We start from the raw sequence: 21,512 nt of genomic DNA, 5'->3' as shown, positions 1-21,512 counted from the left end.
GGGAGTTATAAACAAGAAATTTACAATTCACATGAAAGACAGTTGCTCGAGCACATACACACTGGGGTTGCCTAAACCCCATGACACTGTAAGGATCTTTCCAGTACCTAGAGGAGAGTATTAAATAAGGAACAATGACATCACCCCTTCACATCTCCTCCCCCATCTACACTGAGTACAACGAGAACGTCTGGAAGACAAAGAAACATGTGAATTGGGGGGCGTGGTTCTAACTGGAAAAGCTTTTCAGTTAGCACAGACTGCTGTAGGTTTTTGGGTAAGAGAAACCTTCTTACTTCACATTTGACTTAGCCTGATAAAGTTTAGGAGTTAGACTGATTTTTATCTTTTATTTCTTTTTGTAACCAATTCTGGTCTTCTATGCCAATACCATTTAATCTGTTAAGTCTCTTTCTATAGATAATAAATCTGTTTTATGTTTAATCTAAACCAGTGTGTTTTTGGCTGAAGTGCTTGGGGAATCTAAGAACATAAGAATGGCCATACTGGGTCAGAACAAAGATCAGTCTAGCCCAGTATCTTGTCTTCTGACAGTGGCCAATGCCAGGTGCCCCAGAGGGTGTGAACAGAACAGGTAATCATCAAGTGATTGGTCCCCTGTCGCTCATTCCCAGCTTCTGGCAAACAGAGGCTAGGACATAGACAATGGTGCCTCCCCATACTGGGGTGGCACAATCTAAAGGGGAAGACACATGCCTCCCTGCCTGCCAGGCCATGCTGCCCCTAAGCGTCACCTCTGATCTAGGGACACCATCCCAGCCCATTCTGGCTAATAGCCATTGACGGATTTATCCTTCATGAATTTATCTAGTTCTTTTTTGAACCCTGTTATAGTCTTGGCTTTCACAACATCCTCTGGCAAAGAATTCTACAGGTTGACTGTGCATTGTGTGAATAAATACTTCCTTTTGTTTGTTTTAAACCTGCTGACTATTAATTTCATTTGGTGACCCCCTACTTCTTGTGCTATGAGAAGGAGTAAATAGCACTTCCGTATTCACTTTCTCCACACCAGTCATGATTTTATAGACCTCTATCATATCCCCCCTTAGTCATCTCTTTTCCAAGCTGAAAAGTCCCAGTCTTACTAATCTCTCCTCATATGGAAGCTGTTCCATACCCCTAATAATTTTTATTGCCCTTTTCTGTACCTTTTCCAATTCCAATATAGCTTTTTTGAGATGGGGTGACCAGATCTGCACACAGTATTCAGTCTACTCTGCTTAACAAGGGCTGGTGCCTATCCATTTCCCTTTGGTGGAATTGTGAGCTAATTAATGAGCTTGCATTGAGTAAGAAGGTCTTGAGCAGTATAAGATGCACATTTCTGGGGTGCAAGGCTGAGACTGGGGGAATTTGCAGGTGTCTCCTTGTATACAGTTCATGAGTGGCTGTGAGAGCCTTCATGTACCTTGCTGGGTGTGCCTTTGCATGCTGATGGCTGAGTAAACAGAGCCTGGAGGGATTTGCATTTCACTATCATAGCAGTGTAGGAGACGGCCTGGGCAGGAGAGTTAAAGGGGTCACAGTGGTTCCACACTCCAGATTGCACTCTAGAGATGCCACACATGGACTGGTAGGTAGGGCTGTCAGGAAATAGTATTCCTGTCCATCTCATAATTACACTGCATGAGAGAAAAGTTGCAAGGGCTTTAAGCTGCAGCAAAAGAATAATTAAAAAATCACTATAAATCAAAACACTGGGGAATTATTTTAGTGCATATGCCATCAGCAAACACTTCCCCATGCATTCATGTGCAATGCTCACCCGTTAATGGGCGCATCACTCCAGACAGACAAAATCCCTCCTGGAATACAGGGGGAGCCCACCTCCTACCAGTCTCTTTTAGAGGGTGCAGCAGCTTGCATTTTCTCAGGCACTGTGCCAGCTCCTAGATTTGGGCTGCTGCTGTTGCTGGTGCTCAACTTACTGATGTCCCATTGAAGTCAGCGGCAAAACTTCAATGACTTCAGTGGAGGCAGGATTTCACCCATAGAACTCTGTACGTATAGCACTGCAATTCTAGCCAACCTCCTCTGCAGGGATGCAAGGAAGGAAAGGTTCCACCATCTTGTGGACCCACACAGGAATAGATATAATCTAGCTGTTGGCATCACTAATAAGAATCTTGATTCTGACTTTACATGAGCGTGGCTGTCACCATCTTACACGTGATAGGAGCTTGCACACAAAGTTCAAGATTGTCACTGGTAGTATTACAGAATTAATGGAGCAAATCTGTCCCTGGTGCAAATCCGTTGACTTAAATTGAGATATAGCAGGGATGACTTTAGCCCCTGAATATATGGCCCCTGAGTTTTTCATCCTTCATTTGCATGGTAAGATTAAACCCGGGAGTACTATTAAATTGAAAAAAGTTGATTATTTAAGTTGGCTTCATGGTAGCAAGAAAACTAATAGAAATTGAGAAAGTGCGGGAGCTATTTTCACTACAAGAGTAGGTGAATCTCTTTCTTATAATCATTAATTTAGGAGGCATGAGACGAGATTTATCGGATTTTGAACCTTGAAATATAGATATCAGGAAGGAAACTGTTTATATAACATGTACAGTCTGCAGTTTCTCATGGCATATTAAATTAAATGTTAGACATTATAGTTATCACTTTGAATCTGCTTCATGCTTACTAAGCCATCTCTCAGACTAATGTAAAATTATCAGTACTGGATAGAAGCTGTATTTTTAATAAAAATAAAATGTGGCCATTTCTGCTAAAAACACACTGTAGGATTAAATATTATGTCTATGAGAAAGTACTCTGGGTTTTAATACTTCTGTATTTGCTGATGTAACTGTAACCCTTCTGCCAGGTGGAGTCAGCAGCAACGAGGGCCAGGTTCAATATCTAGATGTTCCTCTTAACAATACAAAACAGAACTGGCTCGAGCCCCCACGTAGTATTCTGGGAAAACTTACCACTAGCCCTGGGCACCTCTAAGAGGCCATACTTCCCCACTTGTAAGCACTGAGTCTGTGTACAACAAGAGAACTCTCACATTCCAAGTGTGACTACCTGGAGAAAATGCTGAAGATGACCAACATCAATGTCCTCACCCTCCAGGAGACCCACAAGGCAAATGAAGAAAAAGCCCATGGCTACAAATTCAATGGCTATAAACTCATAGCCAGCAATTACTCATAGACATCCAAAATATGGGCTGGCAATTTACATAAAACAGCAGATCAATGAATATGTGGTTCTACTTCCAACAGTGCACAAAAAACACAACTACAATCTCTATGTGCATTGGCAAGCTAACCTTCGTTAATTTATATAAACTATCCAGTGCATAGTGACCTCAACCAACTCTGGAGAATGCACAGGTCCATGCTGTATTTGTGGGCAACTTTAATAGTCACCACATACAATGGGGCTATGCAACAAAAAAGCATTACAGATGAAGAACTGACACAATGGGAATCAGCAAATGATATGCTCCTCCTTTTTGGTGCAAAACAGCGTATCAATTTCCTTTCTGCAAGATGAAGCAGAAGATACTGCCCTGCTCTGACATTCATCTCTAGAGATGATACTGGCACACTGACATCCGCATTGCGTCCTCAAGGACTTCCTGAACAGCCAGCACTGATCTCAAATCCCAGTGCTCTACTCAAAACCAGCGCCGTGCTGGAACTTCATAAAAGCAGACTGGGCCACTTTCACTATGACTGTGGGCGATACAATCTCCTGAATTCCCCCAACACAGAAGACTTCTGACCATTTTACTGCACTTGCAATCTCTGCTGCAAAGAAAAACATCCCCCAGGGCCACAAGTCATTGTACACTTCTTGATGGACTGCAGAGAGCCAAGAGCTCCTCCACAAATATGATGAGTATAGAGTCCCAGACACTGGAAAAGCCTTTCTGGTGTCACTGGGTGCAGTAAGGCAGAAATGGTGGCTTGAATGTGTAGAAGGTCTCAACTTCACACACACTTGAGCAGAAGGACCTGGAACCTAATGACATACCTGGGACTGATTACCAGGTTAAAAACAACAGAAAAACCTCACATCATCAAAGGATGGATCTCCTCTTTACCACTTACACGACAGGGACTGGAACAGCACAGAGATTACCATTCCTAGATAGATTGATCTGCCATTGAGGTAGTTTGTAGACATTACAGACTGACTCAGCCCTCATCTTTTTACTTAGATCTTTTCCAAATACAATGTACACTATAAACAAACAGAAAACCTCATGGAATAGGTTGAATTTTGAATGATTTTGTGTTTATGTATGTGTCAATCTTACATTAAAAATTATAGTTTGGCCAGCTGGCTTATTTGCTTTATTTCATACATTGCTGTTCTTAACTTATCTGGCAGAGGAGAGGCTGGCAACCAGGAAGGGAAACCTATCTACTTTGAAACGTTAATGTCAGAGGAACAGAGAAAATAAGGCTGGGCTATAAATAAAAGTACAATCGTAGTAGTGAGGGAACACTGCTGTGTGTTGTTAGGGAATTCCCATTCTCAGGAACCAACAATTCAGGAAAGCCTTTAAATGCCAAAAAGAATCTTTTGTCCCCATTCACCCCCAGAGTACAGCAGAAAATGTCAAGGAGATTTCTAAATTGCTGGAATTTTCAAGAGATAACTCCCCTCAGTTAAAAACCTGTTACCCTAACCCACAATATGGAAAACTGAGGATCACCTAAGCAAGAACAGTTCGATATAGAAAGGTAGGGGTTCTCAAGCTTTTGCCATAGTTTCGATCAATTTCAAGAGAGGAGAGTGTTCCTTGACATAACATCCCGGTGACAATCACAGCAACTGCTTACATGGAAAAATCAATTTGAAAGTATTTTATTCCTGGGGGGATTCTGCGGGATTGTGCGTCCTCAGAAAATGCCCCCCCGCAGAATTCCTGTGTTTCCCTGCAGAAAATGGCAGGGAAGCAAAGAGAAGTCACTCAGGGTGGGGAGGGGAGGAGGGACGACCATAGATGCGGTTTTTTGGGGGGAGGGGATTGCCCCCTCCAAACAGAAGTGAGGCATAGGGGGTCATATGGGGTTACATGCCATTTCCCCCCCCCCCCCCCCCATTTCTGCAAGCACAGAGCTGCCCGGCTAAAGGAGGCTGCCTCTCCCCCCTGCTGCCTCTGCAACTGAATGCCGCCTCCTGGGTCCTAGTGCTAGTTGTTCTCCCCCTTCTGTGTGCTGGGAGCCTTCCTGTTTTCTGTGCAATAGTGAGTGCCTGCGATGGGGCTGGGGAAGCGTGGGTGGGGGAAATGAGAGAATGGGGGTGGGGGAAATGAGGGAAGGGGGTGAGGGGATGGGGGAAGAGGCAGTGGGGGAAGGAAGAGGGTGGAATAGGGCAGGGGAAGGGGAATGTGGGAGTGAAGGGAGCGGGATGGAGAAGAAAAGGGGATAGGGGAATTGAGGGAGAAAGTGGGCATATGGCATCCCCTTGGCAGCAGGTAGGGCTCCCCCACTAAGCAGGCCCCTCGAACCCTCACCCTGACAAGCCCTACTGTCCTCTACACCTGGACCCCTCTGACAAGCCCCCCACACTCAGACCTCCACCCCAATGATCCCCAACCAGCTGCACCTGGACCCCCACCCCATCAAGCGCCATCCCCCCAGCACCCAGACCCCCCTGCTGAGCCCCAACCACCTTCACCTGGATCCCCTGCAGAGTACCATTGCCCGTGCACCTGGAACCCCACAACGAGCTCCTGTGCATCCAGCTCTCCCACTGAGCCACCTGCATCCGGATTGCCCCACACCAAAACCTCTCACCCCACACCAAGCCCCTCCACACTTGGATCCTTCTGGGCTGAGCCTGCCTACCCATACCTGGTGCACCTGGTGCAGAGGGGCAGGGCCCCAGGGTGTTTCTGGGGCAGGCCGAGCCCTTCCACTGTGTCAGGGTCAGGTGCAGCCTCACTGCCAAGTCCCTGTACCGGGGGCAGGCTCAGGGTGATCTCCCACCTCAATGCAGTCACTGGCCTGTGCTTCCCACTGCCAAGCTGGAGCCACGTTTATTTATTGACAAATAAAATATGCAGAAATTTGCAGAATTTTAATATTGTGCGCATAATTTTTAATTGTTTGGTGCAGAATTCCCTCAGGAGTAGTATTTGATGTAGGTTTAGCTGTCTTATAATTCAATTTAGCACCTGGAAACAAGGAGGAGAGCCAGCACAAGCCTTGCAATGCGTGAGTGCTGGTTGTTGTTACAGTTCACAATGTGTGGGAATTATTGTATTCCCAGCTCCTGCTAGACAATCATAGAGTGGCAGTTTCTATGGAGGCTTCTTTCATCCTCATCTGGACAGAAAGGTGTGATTTGTTTTTAAGAGGAAGATGTTGCTGCCATCATTATGCCTTTGTCACCTTGAGATTAGACTATGCAAGGTACTGTTTATTGGGTTACATGACAGATAAAAAAACCCCCCAGAAGCTGGTGTTCAGCAGTCCACTCATTAAATGGCATGTCTTGCCAGGAGCAAATGACAACAGTGCTTCACAATTTACACTGGCTGCCTATTCATTCATTTAAAATATTGGTTTTGGTCTATAAAGTCCTAAATGGTTTGGGACCTATCTACCTTTCCTGGTGCAGTACTGTAATGGCTGCAACGGCAGGGCTGCTCAAGTGGTAGCCCCCACCCTATAAAACAGAAAGAACTGTTATCTGGGTATTTCTGTGAAGGGCCATCAGGGACGTGCGCAAAAATTTAACTTTGACCCCTTTGGGGGGTACCTTCTGAACCTCCCCCCAGCCTCAACAGGAGCTCCCTCTTCCTTCCCCCTGCCCTGGCCCAGCAGGAGCTCGTTTTCCCCCACCGCTGCCTGCGGCTCTGGGCCAGGAGGAGCTCTCTCTTCCTTCCCCTGCAGCCCCCGCAATCCTGTGGCCAGAGGACTTCTGTGCCCCCAGTGATTATTAGGGGGCTGTTCCCCTGCTTGCCCCCCCTTGTGCACGCCCCTGAGGGCCATCAACTTTGGATCCTAGTCAATGGTGCAAGTAGAAATCATTTCTTGCAGTTCTGCACTCATGCGAGGGACACAAGGGGGGGGCATGTGACCTCCCCCACGTGACCCTCCATGTGACTCCTCCCAGCCCGAGGCCCCCCCACTCTCTCTGTCCCCTCCGACACTCCCCTTTGCATATACAAATATCAGCATTCTTAATACTCACTTTCCCTCCAAATATGTAGTATTCAGTCTGTTTATATGGAATATTGGAGTTGGGTGAGGAGCCATTTCAGCATATGTATGACTTATTAAAAGACAAATTTTAAGTAGAACAAACATTGCGTTTCAATGGAGGATTCAACTTCCTTTATAGGAACAGAACAGACTCCTGAAACTCTCACCAGTCTACAAAGGTGGTCCATAGTCATTCAAATAGTCCCATTGTCTTCAATGGGATTGTTCAAATGATTAAAGGTTTACAGGATTAGGTTCCAAGTTTGTAAATTGCTCTGGAAGAAACTGACAATGCCTGAGCTGTCAGCTCAGAAGGAGCTTCATTCGAATAAAGGTGGGCAGATGTGTGATAAGTCTTAGCTCCATTGCTAAGATGAGGAACATATTTTCAGCAAAGTTTTTGGCAGATTCCCGAGGCAGCTGGTTTAAGGCCATCAGTGTCTGGCATTATAATCTTCACTTATAGTTCTCTCACCCATAAAGCTGGAAAATGAAGCATTTGTTTTCTTTGTTTTGCTGCTCCAGTTCCAGTTAACAAAATGCATGTTAGACTAGTTTGGCTGTAAAGAAGAATTCTGTGTAGACTGGGAACAACACCTGATTCCTGTCAGACTGCAGAACTGGGCTGACATCAGAATCCAAACATCCTCTGGTCAGTGCAAGCAGAGGCATTCCTCTAATGATTTGGACTTGATGTGATGCAGTATGAATGTCATGGATAATTCAGACCAATGGGGAGAAACAGAATAAAAAACACTGTTTAAACACATTCCGTCCCACTCCTCCCCTCTTGAGGACGCCTGACCAAGGTAACAGCACAATACATATGCTAACAAATGTAAACAAAGCCTTTGTTTAAGTTTATTAGCATATGTATTGTGCTGTTAAAGCCATATAAAGAATGAATGCCCTCCCTAGCCATGTTAAGGAGCAGAGCTAGCTCCAAGTCTTTCCGGTACCCCATACCCGCTAAAAATTTCTTGCTGGTTCTGCGTTCTGGAGAGTACCGCCTTACTTGCACTCCTGATCATAGTCCTCCCCTCTCAGGGCTGGAAATAGCACAAATCCATTAATCATTCAGGATATGCTGAAAGACCTGTTTATTCAGGTTTCTGGGAAGGTGTGTGTATGTGGGCAGGGGGTATCTTTGGATATTTTTGGTTGGTTGGTTGGTTGGCTTGGTTTTGGGGTGAGGAGTAGTGACTGGCTCAGTTATTTTATGTGACTATTTTTAATTTATGGCAAAGGATCCTAGAACCCACAATAGGCATCTTTTTGTATATTATAATTCTGACTAAATAAAATATGTTCAGAGTCACTGGCAGCTGTATGAAAACACAGGGTCTGTGCAAATGGCCCTTGCCTCTGGTAGCTCTCCTAAGATCTATATGGATATTGACATTCTAAAACCCACCTTGTCACTTCTGTGGAGAAGGAGGGAAAACCCTCTCTCAGCCACCATTGCAAGACAGCACTGAAACCCTGTGTCATAAACAGATAGTTAAGGTTAATGCCTCTTTTACCTGTAAAGGGTTAAAAAGTTCACCTAGCCTAGCTGACACCTGACCAGAGGAACCAATGGGGGGATAAGATGGTTCAAAAGAAAGGAGGGAAGTTTCCTTTGTTTAGAGTCAGTTTAAGTTTTGCCCGGAGTGGGAAAGCTCCAGAATTCAGCCTCTTATCAAGTAGTGAGTATTAGTGAACGAAATAAATTGGTTTATGTTTATTTCTTTGTAACTTGTCTTGGGCATTAGGGAATAATCAAATTGGGTATTTTTTGTGTAACTAAGTTTTTGCCCAGGGGAACATCCTCTGAGTTTTGAATCTGTTGTCTGTGAGATCAGCTTGTATGTTATCTCCCAGAGGGTTTCTTTTACCTTTCTTTTAATTTAAAAGCTTTTTTTTAAAGAACCTGATTGATTTTTCCTTGTGTTAAGATCCAAGGGGATTGAATCTGGACTCACCAGGAATTGGTGGGGGAAAGGAGGGGGGATGGTTAAATTCTCCTTGTGTTAAGATCCAAGGGTTTGGATTGGTGTTCACCAGGAAATTGGTGAAGAAGTCTCTCAAGGCTACCCAGGGAAAGGAGTTAGAACTTGGGAGTGGTGGCAGCAAAACCAGATCTAAACTGATAATTCAGTTTAGGGGTTCACATGCAGGTCCCCATATCTGTACTCTAAAGTCCAGAGTGGGGGTGAAACCTATGACACCCTGTGTGAGCAAACAGCATCCCTGCTCCTGCATAGAGCTATAACTCGTAGACATAGAAGATGCACCAGAGACCAGGGTTTGGAAAATGAAAGAAGGGATCAGCAAACTTCATGTTTACCTGACCCCAGACCAGAGGCCCAAACATGTCAGTGGTACATAGTTTACAAAGCTATTGTGGAAGCTGACAGGGAAAGGGACCAAATATGATGATGCGGAAAAATGTATCTTTATGGGTTTTTAAAGTAGAGACATTGTGTCATGAAATTGGTGATGAATCACTAAAGACTTTTACATTTGTAAATGATGTTGGTAAGTGCTTACAGTTTTGTTGCAATTTTTTATGACAGGATACTCTGTTCTGGGAGATTCCTAATTTTCTTAGGATATTTTCTATGGTAGAATCTTATTCAATAGATTAATATTAAATAGGAGAAACCTGCTGCTCTGTACAAAGGCATGACTGGAGGCATCACGATTCTGCTATTCTAGTCTATAGTTCCTAGGCTCTCCAATATGGATCACTGACTCAATATCTTATTTTTACTCTAGAGGAGGAGGGGTGTGTGACGTTCCCCTGGTGTTATCTGGACTGGTGATCTGCTAGGTCACTTCAATCCTTGACTCTGGGAGCCAGCCTAACCCTGCTCTGCTGTGAGAACCCCCACTCCCGTGTTGTTCCTGCACAGCCTTTAGCATGTAAGCTGCTCCCAGCCAGCCGCTGCTTGGATTGTGCAACCAAATGACAGTAGCCAATATCTCCGGTCCCAGACACAACCCTAGGAACCTCCATCTTGAAATGTCCAGTTATGCCCGCTGGATGCTGCAAGCTTATATGAGTTCATCAATTTAACAAAGAAATTGATATGTACCAGGCTTGTTATCCTAAGGGGAGTCTTGAACATGCTTCAAACCAAATGCACTGCTTCAGTTAGAATAAACAAACAAATTTATTAACTATAAATGATAGATTTTAAGTGATTATATGTTATACCAATAGAATAAAAACCAGCAGGATCTTATTAAGAGGGATAAGGCAAAGATGCCACATTTATTGTAAATATACTGATAAAGCAAAAGATAAAAGTAAACAACGTTGTTTGACTACTTATTTCTTATACACACACACACACACACATATATATATATATATATATATAGAGAGAGAGAGGTTTATTCATACAATCATTCATTTAAGTTCTGTATAGGTGTTATAGTTACCAGCCTAGAAGTTGCTCATGCCAAGTTACTGGCCAGGTATCTTGGTCATGAGGATGGAGCCAAGTCTGTGTCAGGTGCACCTGATGCTCCTGGAGGTTGGCAGCAGAACCAGAGACTCAAAGTCATCAGTCTTTAGAGTCCATTCTTATAGGAATTAATTCCTATGTTAGTCTATGGGAGCTGTTTCATCCTGCTGTTGCTGACTCAATCAGCAGATGGCACATTCCTGTCCAAAGTGGCACATTCCTGGTGGCTCCACACTGTCCAAAGTTTGTGTTTCTCATCCTTCCAGGTGATGGGGTGGATCCCAGTTTACCCTCAGGGGGTTGTCTGGTGGTCCTACTTGACACATTCTTCGGCCAATGGATACTCCCTTTCTAGGCTGGCACCTCCCTAACCATTTATGTACATCAAGCATTCATCAACATACATTCCATATCTTAACCATATTTAATTTACTGTCTCCACCACTTTCGGGGTGTGTGCTAATTCATTTGAGACTCCCGGCCCTTTAATCACAGAGGGTGGGGGTCTGTCCTAGGAGCCATTGAATGAAGTGAAAGTCACTTAACGGCTTATAGTGTTTGTTTGCATTGTACTTCAAGAACAAAGTCAGTTAACTTGTTTGTAAGTTTTACATAGTAATAAAGTATCTTTCACAGGATAGATATAATCAATGGTTTCTACAGACAGTAGCTTACAAGTTTTAACAGAAGACCTAAGAGATTTTTGTACTTGGTGAAACTGTTGGATTTTAAAGTGTGGGGGACAAATTATGAGGGGGTCACTGTCACTTGGGGGAATCACTGTTAGTACCTTCTTTAATATCCCTACATATACATCAAAGCACAAGTCAGATTTGGTCAAATGAAATAAAAGCAAAATGCATTCTAAGCTGATCTTAACACTTTCAGTGCCCTTAAAAACTTAGATGCTTCTCACCACAGACTGGCTGGTTGCCCTTCAGCCAGGCTCTCCCCTTTGATCGGCGCTTCAGTCACTTGGTGGTGTCTGTAGATGTAGGTGGAAGAGACAGGAAGAGCATGGCAAACATCTCTCCCTTTTATCATGTTATTTCTTTCCTCTTAGGTTTGCCCCTCCCTTTAGAGTCAGGTGAGCATTACCTCATCATAGTCCCAAACTGACCAAAGGAAGGGGGGTGACTCACTTGAGAGTCCAACAGATCTTTTGTTGCTGCCTAGGCCAGTGTCCTTTGTTCTTGTGAGGCTGGGCTGGGTTTGTCCCATACACACCATGATGAGGTGTGAACTGCACCTCTGCTCTTGGAGAGTTTTTGCCTGCGCTTGTTTTAAGCCATGGGGACACATTTTCAGCCTCATAACTATATACATGAAATTACAACCTATAACATTACTATAACATTATTACAACAACAATGCTCAGTGCATCTTGAGCCTTCCGAAGACACACGACATGACAAACTTTGCATTGGATACCACACAATCATATTATAAGGATGAACATGGGGGTGTAGGGTGTTCCCCCAAGGTACAGAGCATCACAGGGGGAAAGGCTGCACAATGTTGTATGTAGATGGGCAATGTTAACTAGGTGAGTTGCAGGGCTTAAAATGTGATTTAGTGCATAGATATGATTTTTTTTAATTGTCCAGGATCTTCCAGTTAGTCTTATTTTCATAATCCTATGCTATGCTTTTGTGATAAATGCTCTTTCAACTGTACACTTTACAACACCAAGTCGTATCAAAGATCTCTAGCTATAAAATGTATTTACTGAGATTAATGCATTCTACCAATCAACAGATCTGTAGGTGCACATAGAATTGAAGAATACAATCAAATGTATCTCCTCAGTAATGATTTATATTAGTAAATTGATTATTTTTTAAAAGCTACTGTTCTTAGGAACAGAAAGGGCTTCCTAGTACTCTTCATCTTCAGTTGATAAGATAAGAATATATGAACTCTTGTTCCAATTAATTTATCCCTTTTGCTCAGGTACTGGTAGTATTGATCACAGAGTATTGCAGGAAAGCATAAAACACTGGTTTTGCTTGCTGCCCTTCATTCTGTACGGGAGCAATGTGATCTGATTAGGTTAAAGCATAATTCAAAGCACCTGGTAATAATTTTTATTCAGTATGCTAAATTATAGTTCAGGCCTTTGAGTCTCTGTTAACCACAGTATAATTCCCCCCCCCCTTTTTTTTACTTAATCACCTCTTCAGTCACTGGGGCATCAAACAGGGTGTAATTACTGCCTATCAGGTTTGCTCCAAGGCAAATTGCTTCCATGTCCTACAATGACCTGCCTATGTGCTCTCAAGCTCTACATTACAATTTGGGGCAAAGATGACACTCCTGCATCTTCTACCTTTGATGGAGGCACCACAATTTTCATCTTAAAGGTAGTTGCTGTATTTAAGTGCTCACTTTTTGATTAACTCCATTTGAACTACCTCATTTGTAGGCAATTCTAGTTCCCGTCCGTAGACAGGAAAATTACAGCTAAAATGAAGATTATTCTTCACACAATGACACTTTGTTGTATGAGTTAAATTTCCACATACTCTAGAGTAAGTTTGAATGAAATGTATTCTGCTAATTGGCTGGATTGATTTCTTGCCTTGTAACCTAAATGGATTTAGTTTAGTGTTGGCTTGTTATGTATTACAACGGCTGGCCTGACGAACTGAAGTTTGTGCAACTCTTGTGCTTAAAGTTAAGCAGGTGAGTGTTTGCAGGCTTGGGGCCTAAATTTGTAATTAGTCAGTTTCTAGTTGGCTCTAACTTAGTTTTTTGTCCACCGACAGCATGGTTAATATTTGATCAGCAACCATGGCAGGTAACTGTGTTTTGCTGTAGCTACCGACGTAGTCTAACACAACATTGTCTTTATGTAACTGGTTTTACACTCTTTTTTGTCCCCAGTGTGTACAGGACCCTCCATGTAACCAATTTGGCCAGTTCTGCAGCTCTGTGTAGCAGAATATCCAAAAGCACACAGTCCCATATGCTATTGCTGCTGCTCTGAGTGCTGGTGAGTCTCTTAGCACTCTCTCCCGCATTTAGACAATATGGAACAGCCACCTACATTGTCCCTAATTGCACTGATACAAACACAATTAGTCAGGTGTGTGTGGATGCACAAGCATGCTTGACACATGATTTTTGTAATCAGGTCATGTGAGAGCATCACAAACTAATCACAAAAACAGGATTATACTTTCAGCCAAGACAGGGCTGAACCGGTCAACTCTGCACCAAGATATACAATTAACCATCCGAAACAGGAAAACGAAACTTACTTGCCTGAGAAATTATCCCCTACAAAGTAGATAAAAGTATGCAGCTGCTTTTGGGGGAACCAATGGCAGTACCACACATAATTACACTATGCTGCCAGGAAGGAGAGGAGAGATGCTAGAAAACACTGGAGAAGCAGTATCTCCACATATTCTAACATCTTGGTTCCCTGATTTTCTAAAGAGATATTGATCTATGTGTGTGTTCATGCTGGAGACAGAACCATGTAAATAAAGTAATTTTGAGATGTTTGTGACTAAGACCCAGATCCACACAAGGACTTAGGTGCGTTCCTCACACTTTAGGCACAGAAATCCCTAAATTTAGGTACCACCGAGCACCTCAAAACCCCTGCTGTCTAACTCTAGAGGTGCCCAAAATCTCTCAGTGCCTAAATTTTTGCTGTAAAATTCCCCTAGCTGCTAAGTTTCTGCCACTGGGCATGCACACAATGACTTGGTATAGAGGCCTGGGTGCCTGTCTCACACCTAAGCCCCAGTGGGATGCTTAAACCAAGGTGTTCCTGATCTGGTAGACATTTTAAAAGCACACCTGCCTAACTCCATACAAAACAGCTGGTGGGGGGAGGAGGCAGCAGTAGCTGCCTTCTTTATAATCTCTAGCTCAATAGTTAGGGCATTCACCTGGGAGGTGGGAGACCCAAGTTCAAATTCCCTCTCTGCCTGATGAGAAGGGAATTGAACATAAGTTTCCCATCTCTCAGCTGAGTGCCTTTACCACTGGGCTATAGAATCATCCTCTTTGGCCAAAATGCATATTTAATTATTTATACAAAGTGCAATAACTTCAAAAGGAAAAGTTGAGAGGCACCCATATCAGAAGATCCCATCTCCCTATAGTCAGGGCACTCTCATGAAGAGGAAACCCACGTTCATATTTTGAAAAATGAAAATGGCCAAGATACCTACACTTGAAAAGCAGCCAATACACATGTACATTACCTTTTTTCATAAGGATTATTAATATTGTACCAGTTCTTTAGAAAGCATGATGGGATATAAGGAGAAAAGAGGTAGCTACAAAATCAGCTGAGACAGCCACAGTTTAAGGAAATGCCTACAAACAATTTAAAAGACAATCTTATTCGGCCACATTTTTAAACTCATTTGTAACATCCATGGCATATAAAACTATGAACAACTTAATCATGCAGAGAAGTGATAGAAGAAATCGTGTTTTTCAGGTTTCTTTCTAAGGAACACCCCAATAGCTAAGCAGCAAGGTGCCTGAGTGGAGTCAGCCTGCCACTTCTCAATAAGACCAAGCGATAAACTTATTGCAGGAGTTAAAGGCCAAATGAGAGAAGATGCAAAACATTCTAGAAGAGAAATGTTGGTGGTCCAGACATCAGAGTTGAATCACATTCTTATTAAGTGAATGAATTTGATGGAAAATTGAAGCCATTGAAAAGAGATTGAAACATGTGGAGAAACACTATCCCATGACACACTGGCAGCTGACTTGTAGTTTTTAGAAAAAACCTTCCTGAAGCAGATCAGATGAGAATATTTTCCAACCCATCACCATGCTCAGTGTCAGGTCCACAAGGACCAATTCTGACATGTGCATATACAAGTAAGATGAAGTGTGATCCTCAGCTCTAAGCACTGATAATTCTCAAGCACCCTGCACACCTATTCACTGAAGGCCAAATTTGGAAAGGTATTTAGGCACCTAAAGATGTAGACAGACACCTAGAGGGATTTTCAAAGGTACTACACACCTATTGTCAAATGAAGTCCTACAACTAGCTCTGTCTCCAGCAGACTAATGAACACAGACAAGTTACAGCAGAACTGCCTGATTGGCTGAAGGAACCAGCAGGTGTTCTCTGAAGCCCAGCAGCAACAAGTTACTGGCTGCTGCTCAATGCTTATGCCTGCAGCTGTGATTACTCCTATGCCTGCCTTGCTCCAGCCTTACTTCTACTTCATTCTTATTCTGCTCCTGATTCCACCTCTGACCCTTGGCTGTTGTTACGGGCTTCTGGTTGTTGACTTCAGACTCCAACTCTTGGCTCTGACTCTCACCACTAGCTCAGACCACACCCACAGCCTGTTATTGCTCATATAACAAAATAAAGTAGAATATCCATGTAATAGTTCAACTGAATAAATTAAAAACATTTTTTATGTAATAATGCACAATGGTAGATGAAATTCTTCTAAGGGAACTGTGCATACCAACTCATTTTCTTCATGCTGGTTATTTATTAGGCTGAGAAGTAATGATGGAACAGAGATAAACCTTCAGAATAACAGCTTAATTCTCCATTTCTTCACTGGAATGTGGTAGTAATAGGGTTGCTAACCTTCCCGGTTTTGCTGGGAGTCTCCCGGAATCAGACTATCTCCTGCTGCAGCCAATCCAGGAGATTTCAAAATGTTAAAATTCCAGCATTGCAGCGGGGCTAAGGCAGGCTCCCTGCCTGCCGTGGCCCCACACCGCTCCCAGAAGTGGCCTGCATGTCCTGGGGGGGTCAGGCCTGACTCTGCAGCTCTCGTTGGAACTGCAGCCAATGGGATCTGCAGGGGCAGCATGCGGAGACCCCCATGGCTCCCCCATAGGAACTACTGCCAGAAGGATGTCAAGTATCAGGGGGTAGCCGTGTTAGTCTGTATCTACAAAAACAACAAGGAGTCTGGTGGCACCTTAAAGACTAACAGATTTATTTGGGCATAAGCTTTCGTGGGTAAAAACCTCACTTCTTCAGATGTTACATCTGAATGTGGTAGTAGCCTACCACTTCTCAATAAGATGTAACATCTGAAGAAGTGAGGTTTTTACCCACGAAAGCTTATGCCCAAATAAATCTGTTAGTCTTTAAGGTGCCACCAGACTCCTTGTTGTTTTTGCCAGAAGGATGTGTCGGTTGCTTTCCGGAGCCGCCCGAGGTAAGTGCTGCCTGGCTGAAGCCTGCACCCCTCACCCCCTCCTGCACTCCAACCCCCAGCCCAGAGCCTGCATCCAAAGTCCCTCCCAGAGCACATATCCTGAACCCCCCCATGCCCCAGCCCCAAACCAAACTCCCTCCCAGACCATGCACCCTTGCCCCAGCCTGGTGAAAGTGAGAGCAAGTGAGGGAAGGAAGGGGGGAAATGGAGTGAGGGGGCGTGGCCTCAGAGAAGGGGCAGTCCTTGGTGTAGGGGGCAGGGCAAGGGTGTTTGGGTTTGTGGGTTGAGACAGTTATGGAAATTTAGGAAATGGCCTGCCGATAAATAACAGCAAGGAGAGTCAGTCAATATCAAATATATTCCAATAAATTTTTTGCAGAGATTTAGAAAGAATGAGTTTGGATTATGTGGGGTACTCATTATTGCATAGCAATATACCCTATTTACGACGGTTTCTAAGTACCTGGGACCCAGTCCTGCACTCCTTATTCAGTTAATACTCCCTGCACTTCAGGGAAGGATGGTTTCAGTGATTATTTGGGGGCTGGGGGGGGGGGGGGAAGAGACGAAGGGGGTTAACAACAACATCTGGATATTTACGCCACGCTGTGGACAAGGCAGATCACAAAGCTCAGCGGGAAGTGAGCGGGAGCGCAGGGATCAAGCCAGCTGTGATTGAGAAGATCGGCCTGTGCAGGTGCCTTCCCGAGGAGATAAAGTGACTCTGTCCTGGGGGGAAAAGGCCTTTCCAGGATGTGACTGGATCCCCCTCCCACCCCGACCCGAAGGAAGGAAACTAGCGTCATCCTCCAGTCAGCAACAAACCCACCCACCCCTCCGGCAGGGGTACGGGACTGGCTGCCCCGGCCAGCGCCTTGCAGCGGGGAGCGGCCTGGCGCCGGCGGCCCGGGCAGAGGCGCGCCGCACGGGCGGTCGCGGCAGGGCGAGGAGCGCAGGCTGCGGGGCAGACTTGGGGTGAAACGCTCCCGGGGCCCCAGTCAGCGGCGGTGGCGAAGCTGGGGCCGGCCTCAGCGCAGCTCTCGCCCCCTGCGGCCCCTCCCTCCCGGTGCCATGGAAACGCGGCCTATTGTCCCCAGCGCGGCGGGCCGCCTGGCGCAGCGCGGAGCTCCGCGTGGCCCACGTCCGGCCGCCTTCCATGGCTTCGGCCAGGCCCTACTGCCTCCCGCAAGTCCCTGCCTCGAGCCCCGCCCTTTCCTTCCCCTCTTCCTCGGCGGCGGCGGCGGTCCTAACCCGGGCGCGGGCGCGGGCCGAAGCGCAGCTGCGCTCCGCGGTAGCCTGCGAGCGGGCCATGCGCTGGAGCGAGGTAACTCCGCCCGCCTCCGCCAGAGGGCGCTGGGCAGGGGCCGGGCGGGATGGGGATCCCCCCCAAGGCTAAGCAGCCCCCGGCTGGGTCGGGGCAGGAATGGGAGACCCTCGTTGGGAAAGGGTGTCTTATTCACGTTAGATATGCTGACTCCGTTAACTAGCCAGAAGTAACAGAGTGTCCTGTGGCACCTTTAAGACTAACAGTCGTATTCACGACGAAGTGGGCATTCACCCACGAAAGCTTATGATCTAATACATCTGTTAGTCTTAAAGGTGCCACAGGACTCTCTGTTGCTTTTTACAGATCCAGACTAACAGGGCTACCCCTCTGATACTAGCAAGAAGTGTTCTTCATCCCAGCCACAGCAAGTAACCCAGGACAATGATAACTTTGCTGTGGCACTAATTTGTGGCTATTTGTGCTCTGTCATGTGCTCTCATAGGCAGATGAGGTTGAGCCTGGTGTCCAGAGGAGCTGAGTTCAGCGTTTGCACTCTGCAGTGCTTCTCATTTCTGACTCACAAAAACTCCCAGAGTCTGATGCTGGCTTTAGGTCATTTTGCCATGTATGTTTTTTGCTTTCAGGTTGTTGAACATTATACAGCACTCTTGAAAACTTTGAGCAAAGAGGAACTTCCTAAAGACTTTGAGCCTGGTCCTTACTATTCACAACTGGTAATTTTAAAAACATTTCTCAAGTGACGAGCAGGATTGTCAGCTCTTGCAATTTTCTTACAAGTCTTCTAATAGATGGTCTTTCTTAAAATCCCAGCTTCTGAAGTGATGTGATTATGTGAAAATATCAGCTTTCATTTTTTAAAAAAAGTTTCTAACCCGTCACGTTTGCAGAGAAAATGGGAACCCTAAAGGCTCAATAACCAGAAGGCAAATAAAAAGAATCATTTAAAAAAAGTCTCATGACTTTTAATTCAATCACATGATTTTGGGAGACTTTGATCATGACTTTTGAACATTCAGGATTGACAGTACTGGACAAATGTTGTTTTACAAAATGATACAATGGCAGGCTCCAGTTCGGCAACCAGATCTTTGTGGATGGGCCCTCGATATCACTAGGGCACTACATGTGTGCAAGAGTTCATCTGGATTTGGTTGCAGGATTGGAGCCTTCATTTGGATAACACCAACATGTGACTGTATTATATTTTAAGAACATATAACTGAATTATATGTTTGATCCACATTTATCTGACTAGATGCCAGGGAAGCTGAGAGAGCACACTGTCTGGTCAGATGAAAGAGAGAGGCAGAGCTGTTAGCTTGTTGATGCATGGTTGTGCTGGAGAGCACAAGGTAGTGGTGGAGAGCCCGTGCTACTGTCAGTGTTGTCATCCCTGCCATGTTGATGTATCTGATGGGATGGGCCCTTTGTGCATCAGATAGAGTACTTGGGGGAGAGCTGGTTACAGCCTTCAAAAGGTGCAGTAATATATTCCCTCATAGGATTAAATTCTGACCCCATTGAAGTAAATGGTAAAACTCCTAATGACTTCACTGTAGGGTTGCCAACTTTCTAATCGCACAAAACCGAACATCCTAGCCCCACCCTTTCTCCGAGGCCCCGTCCTCTGCTCACTACATTCCCCCTCCCTCGTGGCTCACCCTCCCCTACCCTCACTCACTTTCACGGGGCAGGGGCAGGGTGTTGGGGTGTGGGAGGGAAGGGGTGAGAGCTCTAACTGGAGGTCTGGGCTCCAGGGTGGGGCCAGAAATGAGGGACTCAGAGTGTGGGAGGGGCCAGTGGGAGTGCGGAGCTGGTGCTTGGGGCAGGGGCAGTGCACGGAGCTCAGTGGCCCCCTGCCTAGGAGCTGGACCTGCTGGCTGCTTCCGGGGAGCAGCGTGGTGCCAGGACAGGTAGGGACTAGCCTGCCTTAGACCTGCAGCACTGCCGACCAGACTTTTAACGGCCCGGTCAGTGGTGCTGACATATGTTTCTTCATTGCAACTACAAATACTTGTCTTTAGAAACCTGAAATAAATTAATGCAGGTTGGTTATGCTGTTCGGTTGAGGATTAAATCATTTTCTCGTCCAGGCTTTAGAGACAGCTGCATCTGGCAGAATTTTAGGGAGGAAATTTGCACCTGTTCTTACCTCGGCAGATTTACAACTGTGCCATTTTATTAATATGGGGCCTGCTTAGTTTTGTGTTCAGTTTGCAGTATTTTAAATTAATTTAGGTGATATACAACATATCTCTCTTGTAGCTTATTAGAGGGACTACTGATTTTGTAATGTGAAATATTAATGATATTATAGTTCTCTTCTGGACAATGTATTTTAATGTTCCAGATAATCATTGAAGGGCCAGACCTTCAGCTGACGTAAAGTGGCATAACTCCATTTATTTCAGTGGAGTTAAGCTAAGAATCTAGCCCGAAATAAATAGTACCTAGGGAGTAGCTGAGGGAATAAATTTTAAAATATTTTAGAATACAAATGTGTGAAACAACGATTGCCCAAGAGAAATGGTAAAAAGGCAGTTTAATTGGTTTGAAACAAATTAAAAACCGGTCCTAAACATGTTCAGAACCTCAGCAATACTAAAACTTCAATAATAATTTGAGATTCTGGTTGTGTATTTCAGCTGTTTGAAACCTATTATCATTTAGCTGTAGCTTTCCAAAGACAGAATCACCATAAGGAAGCAGTGCAAGAGCTTAATAAAGCAATAGACGTTGCATCTATCCCTAAGGTAAATCTGTAGTAGTATTTATAGTATATACATTGCATAATGAGTACCTTTTTTATGTAAAAATTCAATCCATGATTAAATCAAAGGAGAGTGCTTTAAGATATACTGTCCTGTGTCTACGTTGTGGTTTTATTATGTTATATTTATTCTAAAGTGAATGACAGCTGCATCTTAGAGTTACAGCTACTGTACATCAAAATGAGATCATCCAGTATAATAAACACCACTACATTTGGAGACTCAGATCAGACAGAGACACAAATAATCCATTTTCTGAATATATTCGATTATCTTATGCTTGCACATTGCATTAAGCATATTAGAAATTGACCTGTAAGACATCTTTGAATAAAATTAGAGGGTGTTTTAGGTAATGGGAAAGAGGAAGAAGCTGAAATTTCCCATTTCCTACCCCCACAACCTTCACTCATTAGTTTAATTCTGAGTGGTCACTATATTTGAAAATGTGGGATGGACCTTGACTGCTGCAAATGTTGGGACCCTTTATAATTATGCATCAGTGATGTCATATCTACATCTAATGCAGGGGTGGGCAAATCTTTTGGCCTGAGGGCCGCATCGGGTTTCGGAAATTGTATGGAGGACCGGTTAGGGGAGGGGGTCGTGGCCCGGCCCCC

At 44.6% G+C, this 21,512-nt stretch overlaps 1 protein-coding gene across 1 annotated transcript in view; it reads left to right on the top strand.

Moving 5' to 3' along the window:
* The first annotated feature begins 17,831 nt into the window (after positions 1 to 17,831).
* LOC112103091 overlaps positions 17,832 to 21,512 on the top strand; it is a 94,789-nt gene continuing 91,108 nt past the window's right edge. The window contains exons 1-3 of the mRNA XM_024194692.3: positions 17,832 to 18,157; positions 18,745 to 18,834; positions 20,767 to 20,874. Of these exons, the coding sequence (XP_024050460.1) occupies positions 17,990 to 18,157; positions 18,745 to 18,834; positions 20,767 to 20,874 (366 nt within the window). The 5' untranslated portion in view covers positions 17,832 to 17,989. The remainder of the gene's footprint in view (positions 18,158 to 18,744; positions 18,835 to 20,766; positions 20,875 to 21,512) is intronic.

Source organism: Terrapene carolina, unplaced genomic scaffold (genome assembly GCF_002925995.2).
Source record: "Terrapene carolina triunguis isolate 2854851 unplaced genomic scaffold, T_m_triunguis-2.0 Scaffold68, whole genome shotgun sequence".
Lineage (NCBI taxonomy): Eukaryota > Metazoa > Chordata > Testudines > Emydidae > Terrapene > Terrapene triunguis.
The sequence above is the reverse complement of the archived record's forward strand: the minus strand, read 5'-3'. Positions and strand labels throughout refer to the sequence as shown.